The 27,212-nt window shown below is 42.2% G+C and overlaps 1 protein-coding gene across 2 annotated transcripts in view; it reads left to right on the forward strand.

Moving 5' to 3' along the window:
• xkr6b (XK, Kell blood group complex subunit-related family, member 6b) overlaps nucleotides 1-27,212 on the forward strand; it is a 461,182-nt gene that overhangs the window by 188,778 nt on the left and 245,192 nt on the right. The window contains exon 5 of one of the 2 annotated variants that reach the window (XM_073057170.1): nucleotides 3,320-3,340. The exons of the other annotated variant lie outside the window; for it this stretch is intronic. Coding sequence (XP_072913271.1) covers nucleotides 3,320-3,340 — 21 coding nt within the window. The remainder of the gene's footprint in view (nucleotides 1-3,319; nucleotides 3,341-27,212) is intronic. 2 annotated transcript variants of the gene reach the window in all.

Here is a 27,212-nt window from a genome sequence, read left to right on the forward strand (position 1 = left end):
TCCCATCCCTTCTTACTTTCTCAATAAGCCTTGCATGGGGTACCTTATCAAATGCCTTGCTGAAATCCAGATACACTACATCTACTACTCTTCCTTCATCAATGTGTTTAGTCACATCCTCAAAAAATTCAATCAGGCTCGTAAGGCATGACCTGTCTTTGACAAAGCCTTGCTGACTATTCCTAATCACATTAAGCCTCTCCAAATATTCATAAATCCTTCCTCTCAGGATCTTCTCCATTAACTTACCAACCACTGAAGTAAGACTCATTGGTCTATAATTTCATGGGCTATCTCTACTCCCTTCCTTGAATAATGGAACAGCATCTGCAACCCTCCAATCCTCCAGAACCTCTCCTGTCCCCATTGATGATGCAAAGATCATCACCAGAGGCTCAGCAATCTCCTCCCTCGCTTCCCACAGTAGCCTGGAGTACATCCCGTCCGGTCCCAGTGACTTATCCAACTTGATGCTTTCCAAAATCTCCAGCACATCTTCTTTCTTAATATCTACATGCTCAAGCTTTTCAGTCCACTGTAAATCATCCCTACAATTGCCAAGATCCTTTTCCGTAGTGAATACTGAAAAAAGTACTCATTAAGTACCTCTGCTATCTCCTCCAGTTCCATACACACGTTTCTACTGTTGCACTTGATTGGTCCTATTCTCTCACATCTTATCAGACTCAGATTCAATTTATTGTCATTTAAAAACCACAAATGCAATGCAGTTAAAAAATGAGACAACGTTCCTCCAGAATGATATCAACAAAACACATGACAAAATAGACTACACCAGAAAATCCACGTAATGTTTGGCAATCCCCAATCCAGAGCCCGGAGAGGCTGCTGCATATTAATATCGCGCTTCTATCTTAGCACGTTCCCCGGAAAGGAGCTCCAAATCCACCAGACAAAACAAGACCAAAAACTAAAGCTACAAGACCTGCGCAAAACCACATAGTTACAACATGTAGTTACAACAGTGCAAATAATACCATAATTTGATAAAAAAACAGACCATGGGCACAGTAAAAATAGTCCAGAGATGTTAAAAGACTATAAGTTCGAAAGAAACTACCACACAGTTTCCACAAGTCCTCAGGGTCCCGATAGACTCGCCATCTCATGCTGGTGGCAGAAGGGAATACCCCCGCTATGGACTTCCACGGTGCCGCCTGACTCAGCCTCGCAGACGCAGCGCACACTGAAAGCGATCTGACCGCAGCATACTCCGAGTCCATCGAACCTCCGAGTCTCTGACCATCCCCTCCGGCACAGCTTCTCCAAGCACCATCCTCTGCCGAGCGTATTAAGACGTCCCTGCCAACGGCCATCGGCAACGCAACCCCGAGGACTGGGGGCCTGTTCTTCCCAGCAGAGTCCTGGACCTCACAGCAGCAGCAGCAATGAAGAGGGTCTTCCTGGAGATTTCCAGATGTTCCTCCGTGCTCCCATGTCCGTTTTTCATTAGATTAGGATTGCGCACAGCACCCCGCTTAACAAATAACATATCAGCTCCGGAGTGGCCGCTGCAAGCTGTGTCGCGCCACCATCTTGAATATATTCTCCTCCTGCTCTTCACGTACTTGTAGAATGCCTTGGGGTTTTCCTTAATCCTGTCCGCCAAGGCCTTTTCATGGCCCCTTCTGGCTCTCCTAATTTCATTCTTAAGCTCCTTCCTGCTAGCTGAAGCTCTTTTCTTCTTGACTAGATTTACAACAGCCTTTGTACACCATGGTTCCTGTACCCTACCATCCTTTGTCATTGGAACGTACCTATGCAGAACTCCATGCAAATATCCCCTGAACATTTGCCACATTTCTGCCATACATTTCCCTGAGAACATCTGTTCTGAATTTATACTTCCAAGTTCCAGCCTGATAGCCTCATATTTCATCTTACTCCAATTGAACACTTTCCTAACTTGTCTGACCTGTCCCTCTCCAATGCTATGGTAAAGGAGATAGAATTGTGATCACTGTCTCCAAAGTGCTCTCCCACTGAGAGATCTGACACCTGACCAGGTTCATTTCCCAATACCAGATCAAGTACAGACTTGCCTCTTGTAGGCTTGTCTACATATTGTGTCAAGAAACCTTCTTGAACACACCTAACAAACTCCACCCATCCAGACCACTCGTTCTAGGGAGATGCCAATCGATATTTGGGAAATTAAAATCTCCCACCATGACAACCCTGTCATTATTACATCTTTTCAGAATCTGTCTCCCTATCTGCTTCTTGATGTCCCTGTTAATATTGGGTGGTCTATAAAAAATAACCAGTAGAGTTATTGACCCCTTTCTGTTCCTAACTTCCAACAACAGAGACTCCGTAGACAGTCCCTCCATGTCTTCTTCCTTTTCTGCAGCCGTGACACTATCTCTGATCAACAGTGCCATGCCCCACCTTTTTTGCCTCCCTCCCTGTCCTTTTTGAAACATCTAAAGCCTGGCTCTCGAAGTAACCATTCCTGCCCCTGAGCCATCCAAGTCTTTGTAATGGCCACAACATCATATCTCCAAGTACTGATCCAAACTCTAAGCTCATCGGCTTTGTTCATAATCCTCCTTGCGTTAAAGTAGACACATCTCCAACCATCGGTCTGAGCGTGTCCCTTCTCTATCACCTGCCTATCCTCCCTCTCGCACTGTCTCCAAGCTTTCTCTATCTGTGAGCCAACCGCCTCTTCCTCCGTCTCTTCAGTTTGGTTCCCACCACCCTGCAATCCTGGTTTAAACTCTCCCCAATAGCCTCAGCAAACCTCCCTGCCTGTATATTGGTCCCCCTGGGATTCAGGTGCAACTCGTCCTTTTTGTATAGGTCACCCCTGCCCCAAAAGAGGTCCCAATGATCCCGAAATCTGAATCCCTGCCCCCACTCCAATCCCTCAGTCACGCATTTATCCTCCACCTCATTCTCTTCCTATACTCACTGTCACGTGTCACAGGCAGTAATCCCGAGATTACTACCTTTGCGGTCCTGCTTCTCAACTTCCCTCCTAACTCTCTCTAGTCTGTTTTCAGGACCTCCTCCCTTTTCCTGCCTATGTCGTTGGTACCAATATGTACCACAACCTCTGGCTATTCTCCTTCCCTCTTCAGGATATCGTGGATGCGATCAGAAACATCCCGGACCCTGGCACCTGTGAGGCAAACTACCATCTGTGTTTCTTTTCTGTATCCACAGAATCGCCTGTCTATCCCCCTAACTATAGAGTCCCCTATCACTACTGCCTTCCTCTTCCTTTCCCTACCCTTCTGATCCACAGGGCCAGACTCTGTGCCAGAGGCACGACCACTGCTGCTTCCCCCAGGTAGGCTGTCCCCTCCCAACAGTACTCAAACAGGAGTACTTATTGTCAAGGGGGACAGCCACATGGATATTCTCTAGCCTCTGACTCTTCCCATTCCTTTTAGCGCAATGCTTTACAGTGCCAGCAATTACTGATCACGGTTCAATTGCTGCCACTGTCTGTAGGGACTTTGGACATTTTCCCAGTGACCAATAGGTTTCATCTAGGTGCTCTGGTATTCTCCCATGTTCTGAAGATGTATGACTTAAGATTAGTAAATTGTGGGTATGTTCTGTTAATGCGAGATGCATGCTGACACCCAGCGCAATGCTCAGACTGTGTTCTTCGTGGTGTGAAACAAAATGATGAATAGCACTGTGTGTTTCAATGCTTTGATGGACAGGTGACAAATGAAGTAACTTTTATCTTCATTTGGTACAAAAAGTGTTGAGTGCTACAAAGCAGATATTATTAAGCTAAAATGAATATGTTCTGCTTATATATCAGTCAGAATCAGTTTTAATACCACCAGCATATGTCATGAAATCTGTTGTTATGCAGCAGCAGTTCATTGCAATAAGTAATAATAACTATAAATTACGACAAGAAGTATATATACATTTAAAAAGTTAAATTAAATAAGTACTGCAAAAGAGGAATAGTGAGGGAGTGTTTATGGGTTCAGTGTCCATTCAGAAATCTGATGGCAGAGAGGAGGAAGCTGTTCCTGAAACATTGAGTGTGTACCTTCAGGCTCCTGTACCTCCTCCCTGATGGTAGCAATGAGAAGAGGGCATGTCCTGGGTGGAGGGAGTCCTTAATGATGGATGCTGCCTTTTTGAAGCATCACACTTTGAGGATGAGCTGGATGCTGGGGAGGCCGGTGCCCATTGACAGAGCTGACTGCGTTCACAACTTTCTGTAGCTTATTTTAACCTGGACTGTAACCCACTCCCCATGCCAGACAGTGATGCAGCCAGTTAGAATGCTTTCCACGGTACATCTATAGAAATCTGTGAGTGCCTTTGGTGACATATCAAATCTCCTGAAACTCCTGATGAAATATAGCTGCTGTCTTGCTTTCCTTGTAACTGATATGTTGGGCCCAGTATAAATCCTCAGAGACTTTAATACCCAGGAACCTGAAATTGCTCACTCTGTCCACTTCTGATCTCCCAATGAGGATTTCCCTCACCTTGTCCTTTCTGAAGTTCACAATCAATTCTTTGGGTCTCAGCTGACGTTGAGTAGAAGGTTGTTGCTGCAATACCACTCAAGCGGCTGGTCTCTCTCACTTCTGTACATCTTCCCATTGCCATCTGTAACTCTGCCAATGACTGTTGTATGTTCAGCACATTTATAGATGCATTTGAGCTGTGTCTCGGCACACAGTTGCAAGTGCAAGGAGAGTAGAGCAGTGGGCTCAGCACACGTCCTTGAGGTGCGCCACGGAGGCGGAGACGTTATTTCTGAACCTCACAGACTGCGGTCTTCCGGTGAGGAAGCCGAGGATCCAGTTGCAGAGAGCCAAGTTTTGGAGCTTTTTGATCAGAACTGTAGAAGCAATTGTGTTAAGCACTGAGCTGTAGTCAATAAGCAGCAGCCTGATGTAAGTGTTACTATTGTCTAGGTGATCCAAGTCTACGTGAAAATCCTGTGCAATCATATCCACCGTAGACCCTATAGTGGTGATAGGCAAATTGCAACGGGTCCAGGTTCTTGCCTAGGCAGGAGTTGATTCTAACCATAACCCACCTCTCAGGACCATAGATGTGAGTGCTACATGTGAGATAGTCATTCAGGCAGCTCACCCTGGTCCTTGTGGGTACTGGCAATGAGAGACTGAAAGTGTCTATGAGCACAATGGGTTGGCACAGGTTTTCAGAACCCTGCCAGGTACGCTACCGGGGCAACCCAGCAGGCCAGGCAGCAGCCATTGAAGAGTACAGTCAGCATTTCGGGCTGAGGCCCCTCAGCAGGACTGAAAGAAAAAAAAAGATGAGGGGTAGAGTTAAAAGGTGGGGGGGGGGGGGCGCAGGGGAGGGAGAAACGAAAGGTGATAGGTGAGACCGGGAGGGGAAGGGGTGAAGTAAAGAGCTGGGAAGTTGATTGATGAAAGAGGTACAGGGTTGGAAAAGAGGCAATCTAATAGGAGATGACAGAAGGCCTTGGAAGAAAGAAAATGGGGGAGGAGCACCAGAGGGAGGTGATGGGCATAGCAAGGAGATAAAGCGAGAGAGAGAAAAGGGGATGGAGAGTGGTGGAGGGGGGGGGGGGAGCTTTACTGGAAGTTTGAGAAATCAGTGTTCATGCCATCAGGTTGGAAGCTATCCAGATGGAATATAAGGTGTTGTTCCTCTGACCTGAGAGTGGCCTCATTGTGACAGTAGGGGAGGCCATGGATGGACATATTGGAATGGGAATGGGAAGTGGAATTAAACCGGGTGGCCACTGGGAGATCCGGCTTTTTCCGGTGGATGGAGCGTAGATGCTCGGTGAAGCGGTCTCCCGATCTATGTCGGGTCTCACTGATATACAGGAGGCCACACCGGGAGCACCGGACACAGTATCTGACTCCAACAGACTCACAGGTGAAGGGTTGCCTTATCTGGAAGGACTGTTTGGGCCCCCGAATGGTAGTGAGGGATAGGGTGGAAGTTGGGACAGGTGCGGCACTTGTTCTGCATTCAAGGATTAGTGCAGGAGGTAGATCAGTGGGGAGGAATGAAAGGACAAGGGAGTCATGTAGGGAGTGATCACTGTGAAAAGCAGAAAGTGGGGGGGAGGGAAAGTTGTACTTGGTGGTGGGATCCTGTTGGAGATGGCAGAAGTTATGGAGAATTATGTGCTGGACGCAGAGACTGTTGGGGTGGTAGGTGAGGACAAGAGGAACCCTATCCCTGGTAGGGTGGAGGGAGGATGGGGGTGAGAACAGACACGCGTGAAATGGAAGAGATGTGGTTGAGGGCAGTGTTGGTGGTGGAGGAAGGGAAGTCCCTTTCTTTGAAAATGGAGGATATCTCCTTCGTTCTGGAATGAAAAGCCTCTACCTTAGAACAGAAGCAGTGGAGACGGAGGAATTGAGAGAAGGGAATTGAAAAATGGACTTTTAAAAGTAACAGGGTGGTAAGAGGTATAGTCCAGGTAGCTGTGAGAGTCCGTGGATTTATAATAAACATCAGTACATAAGGTGTCTCCAAAGATAGTGATAGAGAAATCGAGAAAGGGGAAGGAGGTGTTGGAAATGGTCCTGGTAAATCTGAGGGCAGGCTGGAAGCTGGAGGCAATGTTGATGAGGTCCGCATGGGTGCAGGAAGAAGCACCAGTGCAGATATCGATGTAGCGTAGGAAAAGTTGGGGAGTGATGCCAGTGTCGGCTTGGAACATAGACTGTTCCACGTAGCCGACAAAAAGACAGGCATAGCTGGGACCTATGTGAGTGCCCATAGCTAACCTTTTGTTTGAAGGAGGTGGGAGGAGCCAAAGGAGAAATTATTAAGAGTGAGGACAAAGTGAAGAGTAAATTATTAAGAGTGATGGAAGAGAGTGGTGGAGGGAAACTGGTTGGGTCCAGTGTCCAGAAGGAAATGGAGAGCTTTGAGGCCTTCCTGATTGGGGATAGACTTGTATAGGGACTGGACATCCATAGTGAGAATATGATGATCAGGGCAGGGAACTTGAAATCATTGAAGAGATCCAGAGCATGAGAGGTGTCACGGATGTAGGTGGGAAGGAACTGAACCAGGGGGTAAAACAGATTTGAGGTATGCAGGTATGTGTTCAATGGGGCAGGAAGAAGTTGCAACAGTGGGTCTACCTGGACAAGCAGGTCTGTGGATCTTGGGTAGGAGGTAGAAATGGGAGGTGCCGGGTGTGGGAACTATGAGGTTATTTTGTGGCTTATGAAGTTATCAGGCCACTATTGAGGCCTGTCTTGCAAGGGTTCACCCTCCTGAAAGACATTCTGATGTCTGCCTCTGAGACAGAGATCACTGGGTCACTGGATGCTGCAGGGATCCATAGTATTATTCTTCCTATCAAACCATGCATAAAAGGCTTTGAGTTCATCTGGGAGTGAAGCATCACAGCTATTCATGATGTTAGGTTTCACCTTGTAGGACATAATGGTCTGCAAACCCTGCCAGAGTTGATATGCATCCATTTCCACCTCCAACCTCAACTGGAATAGTTCCTTTGCTCATGAGGTAGCCCTCCATAGGTCATACCTGGCTTTCTTGTACAGATCTGGATCATCAGACCTGGCCTTCAGCACACTATCGGTCTCCTGGGTCATCCACAGCTTATGATTCGGGTATGTATAGTATGCTCTCTTAGGCACACACTCATCCACACAGGTTTTAATGAAGCCAGTGACAACTGTGGCGTATTCATTCCGACTCGAAGATGTCCAGTCCACCAACACAAGCAGTCCTGTAAGTGCTTCTCTGCCTCCCTTGGCTATACCCTCTTGGTCCTCTCTACTGGTGCTGCGATCCTCAGTTTCTGTCAATTCTCAGGGAGTAGAAGTACAGCCAAGTATCAGACCTTCCAATGTGTGGGTGTGAGATGGCACAGTAAACATACTTCATGATGGTATAACAGTATTCCACTGTGTTGGCTCCTCTGGTTCTGCAAGTGATATGTTGGTGATAAGTATTTAGGGACTTTTTCAAGCTGGCCTGGTTCAAACCTTCCAACTCCCACAACAGATAAAATGAACCACACATGATCACTAGATGTTCCAGGTCGGGTTCATACTGAAAGGGTTCTCATTGTCCCAGCTGGTGAAACACAACTACCATAAGGACTCGGAAGCACATTGATTTAGGAAACATTTTGTTTCTCAAGCATGGTCCAATATTCTGAAAGAACATCTGTACCTCAAGCTGCTTCTGTTCCTCCAAACTGACCAGTCTGGATCTTGAAAGTCTTATTTGAACCAACAGCCACAGTGTTCTGGAGAATAAGTTGCAAAATTGGATTTCTCTTTGTAGGTAAAAGTCCTTCCTGATCTTACAGGTGTTTTTAAAATTAACAGTGTACCTCTTTATTCTGAATGCTCTCAGCAGATGAAATAGTTTCCATGAATTTATGTTGTTCATTCCATTAATCTGTATCAATACCTTGCTTCCGCCTTCCTCCCTCTCCCAACTTGTTAAACTTTATGGAATATAAAACTAGGCCTAAATAATCTTGTTACCAAAACTGTTTAAGGCCTGGTTACCTGGTGAAGATTAGATTATTGCCATGCACACCAGAGTGCAATGAATCTCCTGCATTCATGAAGTTCACAGAGTTAACAGTATAAACGGTAATAAAAAGCATATCAATGAATACAGAGCTGAGAACAAAAACAATGGATTGGAGCAATGTTCGGCAGTGGGACCTGAAGTAGTGAAAGAAGAAATGCTAAAGTGACAATAATGGAAGAGAAAGGACTAACAGCACCACCGAGAAGGGAATGTGGAAGAAGTGATTGGATGTCTGATAACAGTGTGGAAGAGACTGTGCTTGAGTCTGGTCCTGTGACTTTTTCCTCTATCTTCTCCTAGAAAATAGAAGAGAGAAAACGAAATGGTCAGGATGACAGGCATCCTTTGCAATACTATAAGCCTTCCAGAAGCAACAGGAGGTCACTAAACAAACTGTTATCCATTATGGACAATCAGGCACATCCCCTTCATGATCTAGGGAATAAGCAGTGGAGCACCCTTATGAACAGACTCATTCAGTTCCACCATCACAAGGAACGTTACAGAAAATCTTTCCTACCAAATGCAATAAGCATATACAACTGTTCATCTCTGTGCGACAGGAGAACATACATCATAGTACAATAGTCTCTGTTTTATTATTTCATATGTTATTATTGCACATTATTGTACTTTATTGCATATTGGTACACTATTGTGTATATTATTAATCTGCACTTTATTGTTAGTTAAGTCTGCGCACCGCTAAGTGTGTTTTTAAATGTTGCTGCTGTAACGAAAAAACTTTCCACTCAGGATCAATGAAGTATTTTTTTTATTATTGTTATTATTATTATTATTATGATGCTAAAGTCAATATGACTTCAACAAGAGAATGCAAATCCTGCAGATGCCAAAAACCTGAAGTTCACAAGAGCTTGGCAGTTAGGCAGCAGGGAGTTGGCACCACTCTGAATAAAATGCCCCAGGTGGAGTCTGACTCAAGTTCTGTTCTACTGAAGCACTACTTTCTCATGTTTTAAATTCCATCTCCTGAGATAAAGCCAACATTTTGTATCTGTGGGCTGACTGCGATATTACAGACTAAGTTTATGGAACGCACCCAGAGGCCTACACTATTGATCTAGAATTTGAATCCCATTTGAGTAGCTGAGGAGTTTAAACTCAAGCAATCAAATACATCAGGAATAAAAAGCTTCAATCAGTAATGGTCACCACAAAATTATTGGCAGATAGATCACCACCATTGCCCATCTAATTCACTAATATCCATAAAAAGTGTCATCCTTCTCTGAATTAGTCCTGCATGTAATCGAGTCCTACAAAAATATTGTTAAGTCTAAACTGCCTTCTGAAAATAACCAGCAAAATGGAGGCAAAATGGAATGAACCTCACCTGAAACACATCTCATGAATGAGTACCAAAGCTGTATACTCAGAATCTAAATCCTTCACAGATCCTTCATTAGGTAAATAATTTGAATTATTTTTGTCAGGTTGAAAGTTAACTTGGCCTCATCGAGCTCTGTCTGCCATAGTTTTGAGCAGTACCTGGTTTACTATAACTACTATGAGTTGAATAAGATCCCACAAACAACAATGACTTAATGCAAGATAATCTGAATTACCAGTATTGGCTGGGAGATAAATGTTGAGGATGATCTCAGGGAAAGCTTCCAGAATTTCTCAAATAATGTCCTGAGGTAAGCAACACAGGTGGATAAAAGAGTACAGTTAAGGATCAGCATTGACTTAGATGAGTGGGGGGAGAACCTTGAGGTGAACGACTTGGACCTGATCCAGAGAGAGAGCTTTGGAGTAACAACTTAGTTCAAAGATTGCAGATCAAGTTTCTCAGCTAGCTTCAAGAGCTCATATCTCTAAGATGGATATTGGACCTTCCTGGCCATGGAGTTCAATGTTCAAAGTAAATTTATCATCAAGGTACATATATGTCACCATATACTACCCTGATATTCAGTTTCTTGTAGATACTCAAACAAAGAAATAGAATAGAATCAATGAAAAACTAGAGATAGTTTTGGAGCCACGGTTGACACATTTTCTGAGAGTTTTCAGTTTGGTTAACTCCTGTTGAGAAGTTTTGTTTCCTTGGGTACATACACAATCATGTTTTACCAAATTGGATATTTTTAATGCAAAATAAATTAAAAAGAATTAGCAGGTGAGCTTCCTCTTGCTTTTCCCCACTCTGCCGTCAGCACTTTGGTGGAGTTATACCCCTAAATATTCCCCGTCCTGATGCATTGTCTTTTCACATAATGTTGACAATGATTTACAACCTCACCCTATTACTGCAATTTTCGGTTTACCAATGGGTGATCTGCCCTCTTCAGCTCGGCGGATGTAGCATTTGCTACTTTAATGGCTAGAAGATCTATTCTATTGAATTGGAAAGCGATGAATCCCCCAACTACATCTCAATGGTTTTCCCAAACCATATCCTGTTTAAACTTAGAAAAAATTAGAAGTGGTACCTTTGATCCCTCGGTTAAATTTGAGGAAACTTGGAGGCTGTTTATTCAATACTTTCATAGAATGTAATTTTCCCTTCTCCGATTCCTTTATATTATTTATTAATTTGAGTAGAGGAACAGAGTTGACGACATTAATGACTTTATCCGATATAATGGAATAGCCCAGCTTTGTTTAATTTAGTTTTAGTTTAGTTTAGTTTACTTTGTTTTTGATTTTTCATTTGGGGTTTTTTTTCCAATCTTTTTATTTCTTTGTATTTTGTCTATATTAAGAGTTTGGGAGGTCAATTATATTGGTGATACTCAAAGTTTCTACTCACGCGTATTAATTACCAACAATGTACTCCCACTCCCTTTGTATTATTATGACTGCTATGTATTTGTTTTTGAAAATTTAATAAAAAGATTGAAAAAGAAAGAAAGACAATGCACTTTGCCCACATATGCTGCCTGACTTGCTGTGTTTCTCCAGCAGTTTTTTTGGCTCCAGTTTATGACAAGGGCTTGCAATCTGATTTCAAAGGTCTTTCAGTCATAGACCATTAAAAGCTATTTACATATATCTAAAAATTTAGAAAATATAGTTATTTAAAATATTTATTTAAAATCTTTAAATATTAATAAATAATTAATATTAAACAAAATAATTAAAAACGTACTGTACTCTACAATGTCAGCAACCAAGTTCCCATTTGTTTTCCCACCATTCCTGGGGTTAATCTGAACTTTGTGTTTAACCTCTCTCCTTAGTGCTCCAACACCAGACTCACTGGAGAGTTCAGCAGTGGAGCAAGTAGTCAGATTCACCAGGCCAACTTGTCCTAGATATCAGCAATTGTCCAAGCATTTACAGAATCAAAAGTTGTTGAGGCCCAAGTGATTAGTGCTTTGCTGCTGTTTAAGTCATGGACAATGAGAACTGGGAGCTGGGATTTCTAAAACACAAGTTCAAATGAAAGGAGATTGTGCTGAAGAAAATACATATGAACAAATGATCAAAGTAACTGATGAATCAAACTGATCCCAGCCATTCAAATTGCAAGCTGAATCATCACAGTCCTGGTACAAAGTAAAGAGGTAGAACATTTTTAAGCCAATATACTGTAGGAAAGAGCTCTACAAAGTTCCCTTGTAATAACCAGCGGTAACTAAACAAGGTGAAGAACATCATAACGATTTTAAAAACAGCTGCTCCAGGCTAATCATTTGGTTGTATTGTTGCAAGCAGTGCTATTTCAGTCAATACGATACACCGTTGAAAGATGCTACCTGTGTGTTTGTCATTTTTTCATTCCATCCACCCAGTCAATCCTGTCCTCTTTCCCCACAGCCCTGATAACAATTTCCATCAATTACTTATCTAATTCCCACTTGAATGTTACAGCTGCATAATCTGTTTGATCCTCCTTTTCAACCATGATTTCAAGATGGTAGCATGGTAGGGGCATGGTAATGTAGCAGTTAGTGTAATTCTTTATATTGCTAGTGATCAGGGTTCAATTCTCGTCGCTGCCTGTAAAGAGTTCTCCCCATAACCGCATGGGTTTCTCTGGTTTCCTCCCATATTTGAAAGACTTATGGGTTAGTAAGTTGTAGAGCTGCTATGTTGGCATTGGCACCATGGCAACACTTGCAGGCTGCCCCCAGCACATCTTCAACTGTGTTGGTCATTGACATAAATGTCGCATTTCACTTATAGGTTTTGATGTATTGACATACAGATGACAAGTAAATCCAATTTATAATCTTTGATCCATTTCCTGGTGTACCCTGAGGTTGTGTTGTCAATGATCTTAAATCGGTATTCCTGGTCACTAACTCTTGGCATGGATGGAAGGAGTGGAAGCTAGTTCTTCTTTCAACTGTCTGATGCTCACTTATGGTTTTGAATACAAATAACAAGTTTTCTCTCAACTTCTTCTGCTCCAAGGAGAAGAGGTTTGTCAAATCCATTCACACCGCTTAACTGAAATTCTGCCTCTGAGCCACTGCAGTCTCTGCACCACCACTGCGCCTATAACACGCTTGCCAATATGCGATGTCCAGGATTGATCATGATGCATCTCAGACCCAGGTAGTATTTAATAAGAGTTATAGGCACCACCTTGTGAGCACTGCAGAGGTGGCCTCAAGCCCCAGACAGTCTGGGCAAGATTGCAATAAAGATTAAGTTGAAATCTCTCAAGGTTGCCCTCATTGCTTTCAGATCCTGTAGACTAGAATTTCCTTTTCTATATTTTATATTTATTTTTGTTTCATTCATTTGCGATCAGCAAAGTTGACCAAAGCCGTATGTCCAGGGAAGAACTGAGAGAATATGACCATAGCACTACCTTCAGTGGTGATGATTAATTCTCTTGGCCTCTAATGTTCTAGGTTTTCTCTCCCCTCCTGTGTTGTGTCATATATTTCTTTTTCCTGGGGTGCTTCTTATTTTTTCTCTTCTCTCCTTGTTCCTGTCTTTGACATTGTTGCTATTTTTTTTTTGCCATGACTTCTTCAGATTGCCTCCTGTGATTGTAATGCTCTCACTGGCTGCTGCTCGACTGCTTCAACAGCGGTCACAGCCACAGAGACCCTGGAGAAATCGAAGCTCCAGTTTGAAAAAGGCACCGCCAACAATAATACAAAATCATGACATTGACGGCCTTTTCATGGCGGTCTCTGCATTTGCATCGGGAACCTTTAGCAAATCTGAAACATTGCATGTGACCATGGCCATTCTGTAAGTTGTGGCTCTTAGAGATAATTTCATAATGCTGGAACAAGCTCATTGCCTGCAGTGAAACTGGGAAGGCAAGTCTGTGTGGCAATTGTGCTTAATGAAAAATCACGTTGAAGAACATCAGTTAAATGTCATGCCATGGTGTGTTACAGTTTGTACTGATATCATTTTACTCCAGCTAAAAACCTTTGGCTAAATTTTAATTTTTATGTTTCAATGAAAAGCAATTTTTAGCTGTGTTTTGCTGAAAGATATTTACAGAAGCCAGTGTCATCAAAATAATATTTCTTCAATGTAAATTTATTTGTTGTGTTTGTCTTTTGTCTATGAAATAGCAAGGAGCAAAACCACAAAATCATCTAAATCTCCCCCTTTGTTATAGCAAATGCTGGAGATAATGAATTGTATTTTTTTAGCATGTCGTACTGACAACAATGTTCTGTCTTTGATATCGTCATTTCAAAAAAATTAATTTAAAAATCCAACTGCCCTTCGTTCATGGCAGCTCCTAAACTCTCTATGGCATAGTGTCTTTTCCCAACTGTCATCTTATAGTAACAGTGTTGATTGGCTTTTAAAGGGGGTATTTAAACTCTAAGTGTAGCACACCATGAAATGACATTAATGTTGCTATGGCAACTGGACACTGCATAGTGGTACAATACTACAGCACAGGCAGTTGGCTAGCAGCGAGTCAGTGCCTGTTTGTCAAATCAGGCTTTCTCTGCCTGCAGAACTGGTTTTGTTTCCATTCCTCCAGTTCTTCACCTCAGCACCCATCTTTCCCCCGCCTGCCACTGCTCCGAGGATTAAATACCACAGAGCACACACTGGGTAGGAATTCCTCTGCAGTCAAGATTTATATTCCGTAGTTTGAGGCACTACTCACTGTCCTGGACACCAGGAGACAGAAACTTAAAATGGCACTCAGGACTGACAGAGCAGAGGATGAAGAACGGGCTGGAGGCCAGATATGGGGGAGATAGGTGGAAGTTGCTCTATACAAGCTGTAGGTTGTTGTGTACTTAATATTTCAGTAATACTTGAGTAATATTGTAAATATATTGCTTGATTAAGCATTCTTTGTTGTTTACATAATTCATGTAAGAAGTAAGTGAATGGCACACATCATTATGCCAGGAAGTCATATGTGCATGCCTCACTGAAGTAAGAATGAAGTAGACACGTCATCCCTGACTCCGTGTTTTTCTTTTGATTACTTTTATGTTTTGGAGTTACAAATCATAAAAGTGGTGATGAGGTAGTTTTAAAATGAATCCGAGATGACTACCTACCTGTTGAAGTGCGGCAAGTATTTTCTATGGAAGGGGGAGAGTAATACGTTTGAGTTAAAAAGAAAAACGTGAGACTTTTTTTTGGATGCGCAGCGAGATGTTTGAGTTAGAAAAAGGTAAAAAATGGTTGAAATTCATGGTTCCATAAACAGTGGGTATCGGGTGATAATAATAAATTTAACAAAACAGAAATGGCTGTCTACATCAGAAAGATAGATGTGTTTGATTGCACTACAGATAACTGGTTATTGTATACTGAACAAATTGAGCAGAATTTTAAAGCAAATGAAACAGCCAATGCAAAGACAGTGCCAATTTTGCTGAGTATAATAGGTGGAAATGAATACAGTTTGCTTAGAAGTTTGACTGCTCCAACCAAACCAGTCAAAATAAGCTTTGCTAATACTATGAAAGTAATACAGGAAGATTTAGAACCGAAACCATTGTTGATTGCAGGTTTCCTAAGTGGAATCAAATGGAAAGGGAGTCTATTTCAGCATACATGACTGAATCGAAGAGATTGTCTGAGTATTCACTGATGGGCTTAATGATACACTGAGGGATAATTTAGTTTGTGGAATCTTACAAGAAAACATACAAAAATGGTTCCTAACTGAGGCAAACATGAGGAAATCTGCAGATGCTGGAAATTCAAACAACAACACACACAAAATGCTGGTAGAACACAGCAGGCTAGGCAGCATCTATAGGGAGAAGCAATGTCGACGTTTCGGGCCGAGTCCGGTCTGAAACGTCGACATCGCTTCTCCCTATAGATGCTGCCTAGCCTGCTGTGTTCTACCAGCATTTTGTGTGTGTTGTTGTCCTAACTGAGGCACAACTTTCATTTAGAAAAGCAGTTGAAATCAGCGTATGAATGGAAAGCGTAGCCAGAGATGCAATTAAGTTGCAGTCAGGAATGGAAGTGAGTGTGAATGCACTTGCAACGTCTACAAAGAAACCTCTTTGGCCAGACAAATTGTGTTACCATTATGGCAGGGGCTCACATACATCAGGCTAATGCAGGTTTAAGGGTAAAATTTGCAGAAAATGCAACAAAGTAGGACAAAGTAGAGTAGGTTGGACAGGCAAAAATAAACGGTCTGTACAGAGAAGGGAGAAGGATAAAAAGTCAAGCTGCAGATTCAAAAAGAGCACCAATCGGCACGCTTTGGTGAAAAATCTGATGAAGATGGGAGTGACACCGAGTGGCCTTGAGACTTAGAATGTGAAAATTAACAGGGCTACCTGTTTATGGCTTACTCTGGAAGTGAACGTCAAATTAATTAAAATGAAATTGGACTCTGGCTCGGCTGTTTCAGTCATTCCACAAAATGAGTTTCAACGGTATTTTAAAGATAATGAACTGAAACCTGTAGGTTTCCAGCTAAGAACTTATACTGGAGAAAAAATAATTCCTGTGAGAATGGCATTCAGAAAAGTGGGATACAACAGCCAATAAGCCACATTAAGATTTTATGTGGTAAAGACAGGGGGCCCAACGTGGGGCCATGATTGGCTGAGATGACGACAACTTGACTGGAGATATCTGCCATTTGCATGCCGCATTCCCTGCAATAGAGTCAACTAAAGGAAATTAAGAAAGGTACTGGATGATGCTACAGCAGTGATCGAAGATGGCATTGAAAAACTCAAACATATCAAGGGTAAAATAGTGTTAATATGAAAAATGCCAAACCCAAGTTTTACAAAGCCCGACCAGTTCCTTATATTATCCATGATAAAATAGTCAGTGAACTAGATAGCATGGAGGCTCAAGAAATTCTTTGCAAGATTCTCTCCAAGAATGCCAATGGTCCCAGTGGCCAAGAAGGATGGGTCTGTCAGGATTTGTGTGATTTTAAGGACACCATTGACTCATTACTGAAAGCAGATCAATATCCTTTGCGAGGATAGAGGATATCTTTGCAAACCTTTTTGGAGGCAAACACTTCAGCAAAGTGGACTTGAAAGTGGACTGAGGCCTACCTATGGATGGAAATGGAAGAAGAGTCCACAAACACTTACAAGAGGGTTTATCACTATAATCGGCTTATTTTTGGAGCAGCATCCACACCTGCACTCTTGCAGAAAGGTATAGACCAGGTACTGCAAGGCTGTCCAGCCACTCAGTGTTACCCGGATGACATCATTGTTACTGGTTAGGATCACAAGGAACATCTCCAAAATCTCAAGACGGTGTTAAAAATATGAGAAGATTCTGGGTTCAGAGCATGACGCAAGTGTGAATTCTTTAAATCAAGCATCACTTGCTGTGGTCACACCATTGACGCACAAGCTTTACACAAGTGTGCTGAGAAAATTCAAGCAGTGGAGGATGCCCCAAGGCCAAAGGACGTGTCACAGTTGCAGTCCTTTTTAGGATTTGTCAATTACAAACATGGCTATAATGTTCCCCTCCTTGAAATCATTACTACAGATATGGAAGAACTGGCAATGGACAAAGCTGTGTGACGTGGTGACGTCAGACACTGTACTTGCACATTATGATCCACCTTGTCCAGTAAAGCTTACCTGATGCCTGGCCGTATGGTATAGGTTAATTTCACATGTTATGAGCGATGGAGGTGAGTGCCCATTGCCTTTGCATCATGATCCCTTACTGCTGCAGAGGAGCATTATACACAGATTGACAGAGAGGTCTTGATTCTGGGTTCGTCAGTAACAATGAACCACAATTTGTTGCGAAACAGTTTCCTTAATTCCTGAAAACTGAATAGAAGAAGACATATTCCATCTGCACCGTGCCACCCTGATGCAAATGGTTTGGCGGAAAGGTTTGTCCAAAGTCTCAAGTACACACAATGAGCCGAACACACTACACTGACGACGAGTCAGAAAGATGCCAATTTCCTCCCTTCATATCACAATGCAGCACACTCCACAGCTAGCAACTCACCAGCTGTGCTGTTCCTGAGTCATCCCTTGCATTCCTGCTTGAATCTCCTCAGACCCAACCGCAGAAGGAGAAACAGTTGTGACAAATTGAGGGCTCCTCAAACAAGCAATTTGGATGTTTCACTCTCGGACAAGCAGTCCTAGAGAGGGACTTCAGAGTTGATCGCAAGTGGGTACTTGGCAAGGTTGAGGACAGAACTGGATTACTCTCCTGCACAGTGGAGATTGTGTCTCTGATGTCATCTGGAGATGACACATCAATCAGCTGAGTAGAGCATAGCCAACTGTTGGAGAAGAAAGGTGTCCAGAGCTGTCAGAATTTCTTCCTGCACTCCCAGAGTCAACTCCTACCACCACTATGGAGGAGGCCCGAGAACATGAGATTGTTTCACAGCCACAATTGTCACCAGCTGAGCAGTGACCCCCCCCCCCCCCCCAACTTGGTCAGGAAATACATCATCCCACAAGAGTAAGAAATCCTCCACAGTGATTAAATATTTAAGCCTGAATGGGACAACTTTAAATGCACTATGATATAGATGTAGTAGCTGTATTATACAGTATACAATGTATATAGTTGAGATGCATTCTATATTGAGTTGGCGTTTATAGCTAACGGAAGGAGTGTTGCGTATTTAATATTACAACAATATTTTAGTAATATTGTAAATATACTGTATTGTTTGATTAAGCATTCTTTGTTGATTACATAATTCATAACCAGTTATATGTAAGAAGTACGTGAATGGCTCATGTCTTTACATCCCCATGTCACATGTGGGCAGCTCACTAAATTAAGAACAAAGTAGACAGGCTATCCCTAGCTCTGTGCTTTTCCATTTGTTTTATGTTTTGGAGTTACAAAACATTACGTAGAGCTGACAGAGACTCCGTGAATGAATGGACTGTGATTCTATGGACATATCAACTGGAAAGAAGGGAGGTAGACATGTGATCTATAATGGATTGAGAGGGTAGAAGGAGAGGGGACATGGGCTGGTGGAAAGAGAGGGGCTGACCCAGTCCTAACCAGGGTTTATGGTGAAAAAGAGCACCTTAGAATTGCTGTGATATAAGAGCAAAGAAAGCTGGCATGAATTGCCAACTAGAAGTGGGAAGAACATACTTAGTACCGCACTTTGACTGCCTTCCGTGGACTAAAGTAAAAATCTTCAGGTTGGCCATTTTATACAGGATGTATTTTTTGCTCTTGTTTTGCCCACTTCATTCAACTGCAGTGAGTGGTCAAAATGAAAGCAGAACTCCCTGGTGTTGGCCATTATCTGAACATTATCTCGGCTATGGGCTATTCGAGTCATGCACTCAAACATTCCCTAGTCTTTCAGACCAAGTGTTCTGTTCCTATCCATGAGGTGACATCTCCAAGTTCTGGTGCAAGTGTGATTAGAACGTACCATTGTGTGGCAACTGTGATGCAGAGGCACCTGTAACCCTAGATTAATATTTGTCTGCTATAGACCAAGCCCAACACAGGAAGCTCCATTTGTTAAGACTTTGTCTTCTCTCATAACTCAAGAGAGGATAAGCAACCCCTTACATGCAGCCTGTGACCGGGTCGTGAGCAGGAACTGAACGCCTGCTGCCTAGTTTCCAACCTCTAAACCCACGTGTCCAGTGCTGTTCCAAAACCTTTGGCCTGGTTTGCAGATAGCAAGATTATCCATGTTTCTAGATATGCTGGTTTCCTCCTGAGTTCTACAGAGGATCTCCACACATGCTTTACAACAGGGCGTCTAGGTAGAACAAGAAAGAGAGGTTTATTTGCAATGCAGAACATCTTACCGATGTACAAGTTGTTTCTAAGCTCCTGCTGAAGCCAGACTTCCACTCAGAGTTGGCAAAGCAAGCAAAGCACGTGACTCTCCTGTTCAACAGGATCATGGTATGTCCAAAAACAGATATATATCTATAGAGAGAGTTACGTAAGTCCATGTACATAGAAACACTATATTGCTCATTCCTTCTTAGGAAACTAAAGATATTTTTATGACAATTATTCTTCTACTTTCTGCAGTATATTGAGGTTACCCGTGATGCCAATAATATCAGCATACCTCACATATTGTGTTCCATTTCAAATAAACAAACCTGGTCTAGTATCTGGTCTCTGGAGTCATCCTGTTATCTCAGGAGTTGATTTAACTTTTGGACTGTACAATGTACAATGTCTGAAATACATCTTATGGAAATGTTTGTTTGACGATGAACTTCAATAAAAAATAAATTACAAAAAAAAAGGTTTTGCCTGGATTTGGTACTTCACTTCCTGAAGTCTGCATGGGATCCAACTTGGATATAACTGCAAGATCAAGGGGTTTAACATCCAGACTTGGCTCAGCTTTGATGAGGTCACTTGATCAAAAGGATCACCTTGCATTTTGTCACCAATTTCATCTTAATTGGTTCCTACCTCCAATTTGTGTGAGGTCAAGACGTTAGTTGCGCTGAGAACAAGACTGCACTTGTTTAACTTGAAAATGCATTCCTTTTAATAAGAGCGGTAGTAACTTTTACTTCTGCTCTAATAGGTAGAATGAAGCTTAACTTCTCAATCTTCTCTTTAGAAAGAGATCTGTTTTGTTAAACCCAACATAGCATCCAGATATTCTGCATTTTCACTTGCTTCATGAAAAACTATTCTGACTGACCTCTTGGCTGTTCTATTTGAAGCTCAGTGATGTGAAGGAATAAAAGTATGCTTGATACCACTTCCATTGTTTGTGGAAAGAGTCTATCAAACCAGTGGCCATTATCATAAACCTTTCAGGTAAGCCATGAGATGGAGATATTGAGCTCAGCTCATCTAAAGATGAGCCCACAAGTGTCACTTCACTCCACTTTGAGGGACTATTGCTCAATACCAGGAAACTGTCAATTCCTTTTTCACATCTACAGTATTCATTAAGAAAAGTCTCATATGCCATCACCCACTTAGTATACCTCCGGGCAATTGGGCTCTCATTGTAACAAATGTGGAGCAGGCTTAATTCCTCACTTATACATTGGTCGAATTCTGTCCATTCTTTCAGTGGAGTCTTTTTTGACACTTTCTGAACTGTCTGGAATTTCAGATGCAATCACTGTAAAGTCCTCATTGACTACTTTTAAACATGTATATCATATTTTTACTTCCGGCATCAGATTTCACGAGAAGTAGCGGTGATAGAGTAATGACATTATACTTGAAATTTCTGAACCTGGCGTTTTAGTCGTTCTGTAGTAGAAGGCTCATTAACTAGTCTATGCCTTAACTAGTTTATGTCCTGATATACTTACTTATGGTTAATGATTTGTTATAGTAGAGGACTGGCAAAATAAAAACTGGTGGATTTTTTTTTTTGATCGACACTACTCCACGAAATTTATTCTCAATTTGCACATTGTTTTCTCATCCTTTGAAGTGAAAGCGATTTGGTTCTCTTCACCGTCACTGAGGTATTACAATACCTACTTCATTAGAAGCATGAGTGGTGAAACCTATCATTGAAACTTATCAAATAGTGAAAGGCCTTGATAGAGTGGATGTGGAGAGGATGTTTCCTGTGTTGAGAGATTCTAAACCAGAGGGTACAACCTCAGAATAGAAGGCCTCCTTTTAGAACGGAGATGAGGAGGAATTTCTTCAGCCAGAGAGTGGTGAATCTATGGAATTCTTTGCCTTAGGCTGCTGCGGAGGCTGAGTCTTTATGTATATTTAAGACAGACGTTGAAAGGTCCTTGATTGGTAAGGACATGAAGGGATATGGGGAGAAGGCAGGAGATTGGAGCTGAGAAGGAAATTGGAACAGCCATGATGAAATGGCAGAGCAGACTCGATAGGCCACATGGCCTAATTCTGCTCCAATATCTTATGGTCTTTTAGAACTTCCTCGGAGACAGCAAAGTGCTAGTTTGCTCAATTGGCCCAAAAATATAAATCACAGGATCCAATCACACACAGCTTAGCAGTAGAATTATATTTGAAAGAAGAATAGAAGTAGCTTCATAAACCATCGGCAGGATGTTGCCCTTGGTCGCAATATCTGCTGGCACCATCCTGACAATGCTTATATGTATAGATTGATTGTGTGTCTATAAAGTAATACTAGGCAGGGGTTTCTGACAGGAAATGATAAAGTAATGGTGGTTGGGGTTGTGGAAGGCTGGGTTAGTGGGTGGAGGTGTTGATCAGCCTTACTGCTTGAGGAAAGTAACTGTTTTTGAATCTGGTAGTCTTGGCATAGATGCTATGTAGCTTCCTCTCTGATGGGAATGGGACAAGTAGTCCATGAGCAGGGTGGGTGGGATCCTTCAGGATTTTACTGGCCTCTTTCTGACTCCTTTCTGTATCGATGTCCTTGACTGCAGGTAGGGTGGCGCTGGTGATGTGTTGGGCAGTTTTGACAACTCCTTGTTGCCCCTTTCCACCCGCTGCAGTGCAGTTTCTGTACCATGCAGTGATACAGCATGTTGGGACACTTTCTACTGGGCACCCGTAGAATGACATGAGTACTGATGTGCATAGTCTCTTCAGTCTCCTCAGAAAGTAGAGGCATTCGTGACCTTTCCTGATTGTGTAGAATGTGTTCTGGGGCCATGAGAGATTGTGTGAGATGTGCACTACCAGGAGTTTGCACCCATCAGCTCTTTGAAGCCTATCAAATTTTCCTTCATCATGTCCTTACCAATCTCCCCTACAAAGCCACAAAGAGACCTTCTTCTACACCAGGTGTTCCCAGTCTTTGGCTTGGTGACCCCTGCTCTGCACATACCTGAAGTAAAGTATTTCCTTATAATAAGTACACGATGGTCAGCGGAGGCATGGTGGGCCAAAAAAGGGCCTGTTTCTTTTCTGTCTGACTCTATGATTGCCTGTCAGTTAATTCACTTCCCCAGTGGTTTGTATGTATGACCTGTACTCCTCAACAGCCTTCCATTCACCACTTCGTCCTGACATCCGATCGTTTATATATCTCTATAAAATCTCCCTTTCTCTTCTCCAAAGAAAACAGTCCCAGCCTTCTAATATATCCTTATAACTGTAGTCTTTCATCTTTTGAACTCATCTCAATAATCTTTTCTGGTACCCCTGTAATGCTTTCACATCACCTGTGTAATGTCACAGCCAGAATTGAACGCAATACCCCAGCCGAGGCCAAGGCATTGTTTTATGAAGGTTCAGCTGTGGTGTGCACTTTTACAGGAAAGCAGAAAGACCATAGACAAACAGAGATCCTGTGCAAATGGATGCAGGAAAACACACCAGTTTTGGTGCTATAAACTCATTAAAAATTGTTTTGTGCGCATCATTCAATGTTGTTCAATAATCCCAAATGGAAAAATACATGAGAATCCTCAGCTGTTCCCATCCTCAGCATTCTCATTGTCACTCCAAACGTCTTCATAAGTTCATCATCATATTATATATAAAAGAGGTCGAGGTTTACCAGTGAAAAAGAACATGACCTATATGCTGGTGAAGTCTTGGAACTCCTGTAACAGAATGTGTCCCAATCTGTCACAAAGCAGGGACACCATATGATGTTCCTGTAAACATGGTCACAATATGTCCATGCACACAAAGATAAACACTAGAAAATATGTTTATGCATTTAAATATGCTTTTGAAAACACTGGATCAAAATGAGAAGGTCATGGTGAAGGTAAGTCTATGAGAAAGTAATTCACTTCCCTCACAAACAGCTTCCCCAATGTTCATATCTACTTTATACCACTCAGACTCACCATTTTTAAAACTTCAGGCAATTTTCATGTTCCATTAGTTTTGTAAGCAACATATCTGTGTTAAATTCATTCCAGTGATGTCCTGGTTCAGCTAGATTCATTATAATTCTAAAGTGCAAGTTGATTCAGTCATTTGATATAGAACTACATAGAGGCTGCAGCACATATGCAGATCATTTAGCACAACTGGCCTATGTCAGTGCACACTCCCTGCCTTTCTCAGCATATAAATCTCTTCCTTTCTTCTTCTGCTTTATTTGGCTTTCTCACACGTGCATCTGCACTGTTTTCAGCTACTCTCAGTGGAAGCAGCTTTCACATTCCAGCCATTCTTTGAGAAGAGAGGCTGTCCTAAATTCCCATTTGGATTTCTTGGTGTCCGTTACTTTTATGAACTATGGTTTGGTCTCTCCTGAGCAGGTGTGTTGTCTGGTCTACCTCAATAATTCCTGTTATAATTTTAGACACCTCTGTACAGCTTCCCCTGGCTTGGAACAAATATCCCAGTCCTTCTTGATCAGTTCCACTCCTGTTGATCTTGTTTGTCCTGGGCTGTTCTGCTTCTGGCTTTTTGAGCAATCATTCCCGAATGCAATCGCTCCACTTCTGATGTCTATGTCAACAGCTGCCAAGGTCCTATGTCAAGGTGGACATGGCATAAGATGACGAGATGAGTAAGGAGACAGGATATTTAAGATAGAAGGGTAACGGATCTAAGGACTCAATCTGGTTTGGGATGTGTTGTTTGTTCCTGTTGCATGATGTGTGTGTGTGTTTTTTTTCCTTTCTCAGTGCAGTCGTTATGATCTTTCTTTTTTTAAACTGGGTTCTTTGGGTTTCTTGCTCAGTGGGTGTCTGTAAACAAGCAAATCTCAAGGTGTGTAATTTATACATTCTTTGATAAAAAATATACTTTGAATCTTTAAATAAATTAATCATATTCAAAGTAGATAGATTTTCCAGCTTGGATGGACTGCAATTACACATTCAAAAAGCATCTTGTGGATTGGTAACAGAGGCATTGCTTAATGTAGATATTAGTTAAAAAAGACAAAGTTAAGAAAGAAGATAAAACACTTATAGACGATTCAGTTAACTTTGTTGTAAGGAAAATAAAGGCATCCCTAAAAAAATGAGAATAAAAATAAATACTCAGAAGCAAAATAAAATGTATTACTAAATAATAAAAACGTAATAGAGTTAAACGGAGAAATACTGCCTGATCAGCCTTACATCAGCCTTGATAATTTTGGAAAAGGTAACAGCAATAATAGATATTGGTAATGCAGTAGACATAATTTATCAAATATTCAAAAGGCTTCTGGAGAGAAAATCCAAAATTAACTAAAGAGTTAGTTCCGAGGATGCAGGGTTGGAGGAGGAGAAGCAGAATGGATTCAGTATCGGAAGGAAAGAACGGGAGTAAAGGGTTGCTCTTTACAATGGAAAAAGGCAGGTGCTGGTGCTTACCAACAAGCATCAATGCAGGTATATTGCTGTTCATAACTTTTATTAACTAATTTGACTCTAGAATCAAGAATACAGTTTCTAATTTCGTAAATGATACAAAATTATTAGGGGTGCTGCAGAGTCTGGGATTGTAGTCGCAGGATTTCAATAAATTGAAGAACATGCTGCTTCAAAGTCAAATTTGAGTTTACTGTCATTGCATAAGTACATGTGTAATACGCTGGTTAAGACTTTTACTACTATGCTGTAGGGATTTGATTTTAGCAGTCTGTTCTGCTTTCAGCCTGTTTGGGTTTGAGCTGAGATAAGGGGCTTTGTTGTTCAGCTTAGGAATGTGGTGTCAGTCAGTCAAGATGGTGGACTTGGGAGAGTTTTTTGTGGTGGACACTGCTGTGGGTTGAGGTCTTTTTGGTGGGAGCTTTGAGGAGACAGCAGGGAAGATGGCTGAGGATAATGCACAAGGTGCTTTGAGCAGTTGAAGGGCTTCGAGGAGGAAGGACCTCCAGTGGGGGAGGCGAATTGTGAGCGACATTCAGAAGGTAGTGTGTGTTTTCATGCAGAGCAAGGCTCCAGCATGTGAGTTATAGACAACTTCAAGATGAACTCCAACTTACGTGTGCATTTGACTGTTTATTTATAATGCGTCCTTTTTGTTTTTTCTTTTCAGAATAGTTCTTTGGTTAAGTTAATGTTCATAAATATACTTTCTTTATAACTGTATGAAATCTACAATCTGTTATTTCTTGCCAATGGACGATTGCACAGCATTCACATAAACCAGGGTTTGGGTGGGTGAAACAACCCAACCTCATGGGCTTGGCGGGACTGAAGTCGTATACACCCTAGACGTACAGAGCCCGAGAAAGGTGTGTTTCTCGCCACGGAGTCCAGTGCCTGTTAATGAGGGGCTAACAAGCCACATTTCCAGAGATGCCCAGGAGAAAGGGGTTTCATGTGTATGACAGATGCAATAAAAAATTTACTTGCAGCAGTATCACGGGGACATAAGCATTTACAACAAAAACATAAATTAAAGATGAATTATGCATGATTTTTTAGGGAAGAATGCATTTAGAACAAAATGGCAACGAAGTCCATTTTGGTGTGAAGTGATCACAATTATCATTGTTTTGCTAAACTCTAGTAATTAAGCTTCTGCTGGTTGGTTTCAGAACCGAATGGTTGAAGGGAAGTGGCTGTTCCTGAACCTGGTGGTGTTGGACTTAAGGCTTCTCTACCTCGTGCCCAATGGTAGGTGTGAGAGGATGACATGGTCTGGATGATGGGGATCGTTAATGATAGATGTTGCCTTTCTGAGGCAGTGCCTCGTGTAGATACTGTCTATAATGTGCCTGCGATGTATTGGACTGAGTTGGCCTCTCGCTGTGGCTTCTTCCATTCTTGTGAATTCCATCTGCCGTACCAGACCACGATGCAGCCAGTCAGGATACTTTCAACAGGACTTCCATGGAAGTTTGGGTGCTCCGTGACAAGCTCTTGATGTCTTTCATCTCCGAAGAAAGTAAAAATACTGGAGCACTTTCTTTATTCTGTACTACTTATTTGGAGATAGAGCATAGAACCGGCCCTTCTGGCTCAGCGAGCTGCGCTGCCTAGCAACCCACATACTTACCTCCAGCCTAATCACAGCACGATTGACCATGACCAATTGACTTCCTAACCGATATGTCTTTGGACTACGGGAAGAAACCGAAGGAAACTCACGCGTTCATCGGGAGAACATAGAAACTCCTTACAGATGGCTCTGCAATTGAACTCTGAACTCCGGTACACCCTGAGCCAACCGCTACACTATTGGAGCGTCCTAAATGTTTTCGCCTATGTTCTAGGGAGTGGACAAGGAGCTGGAGGACGTGAGATTTAGTGCGAAGAAAAGGGTGATCACTTATTACTTGCAAGATGTGAAACCAGCTGAAGTACAAAGTGATCTCAGAGTCTAAGTACAATTCACCAAAATTTGCGCTGCAGGTTGACAAGGCTGACCAAGTCTTTGGGACTTCTAAAGTTACAGAATTGACCAATAGGGGT

Source organism: Hemitrygon akajei, chromosome 9 (assembly GCF_048418815.1).
Source record: "Hemitrygon akajei chromosome 9, sHemAka1.3, whole genome shotgun sequence".
Classification (NCBI taxonomy): domain Eukaryota; kingdom Metazoa; phylum Chordata; class Chondrichthyes; order Myliobatiformes; family Dasyatidae; genus Hemitrygon; species Hemitrygon akajei.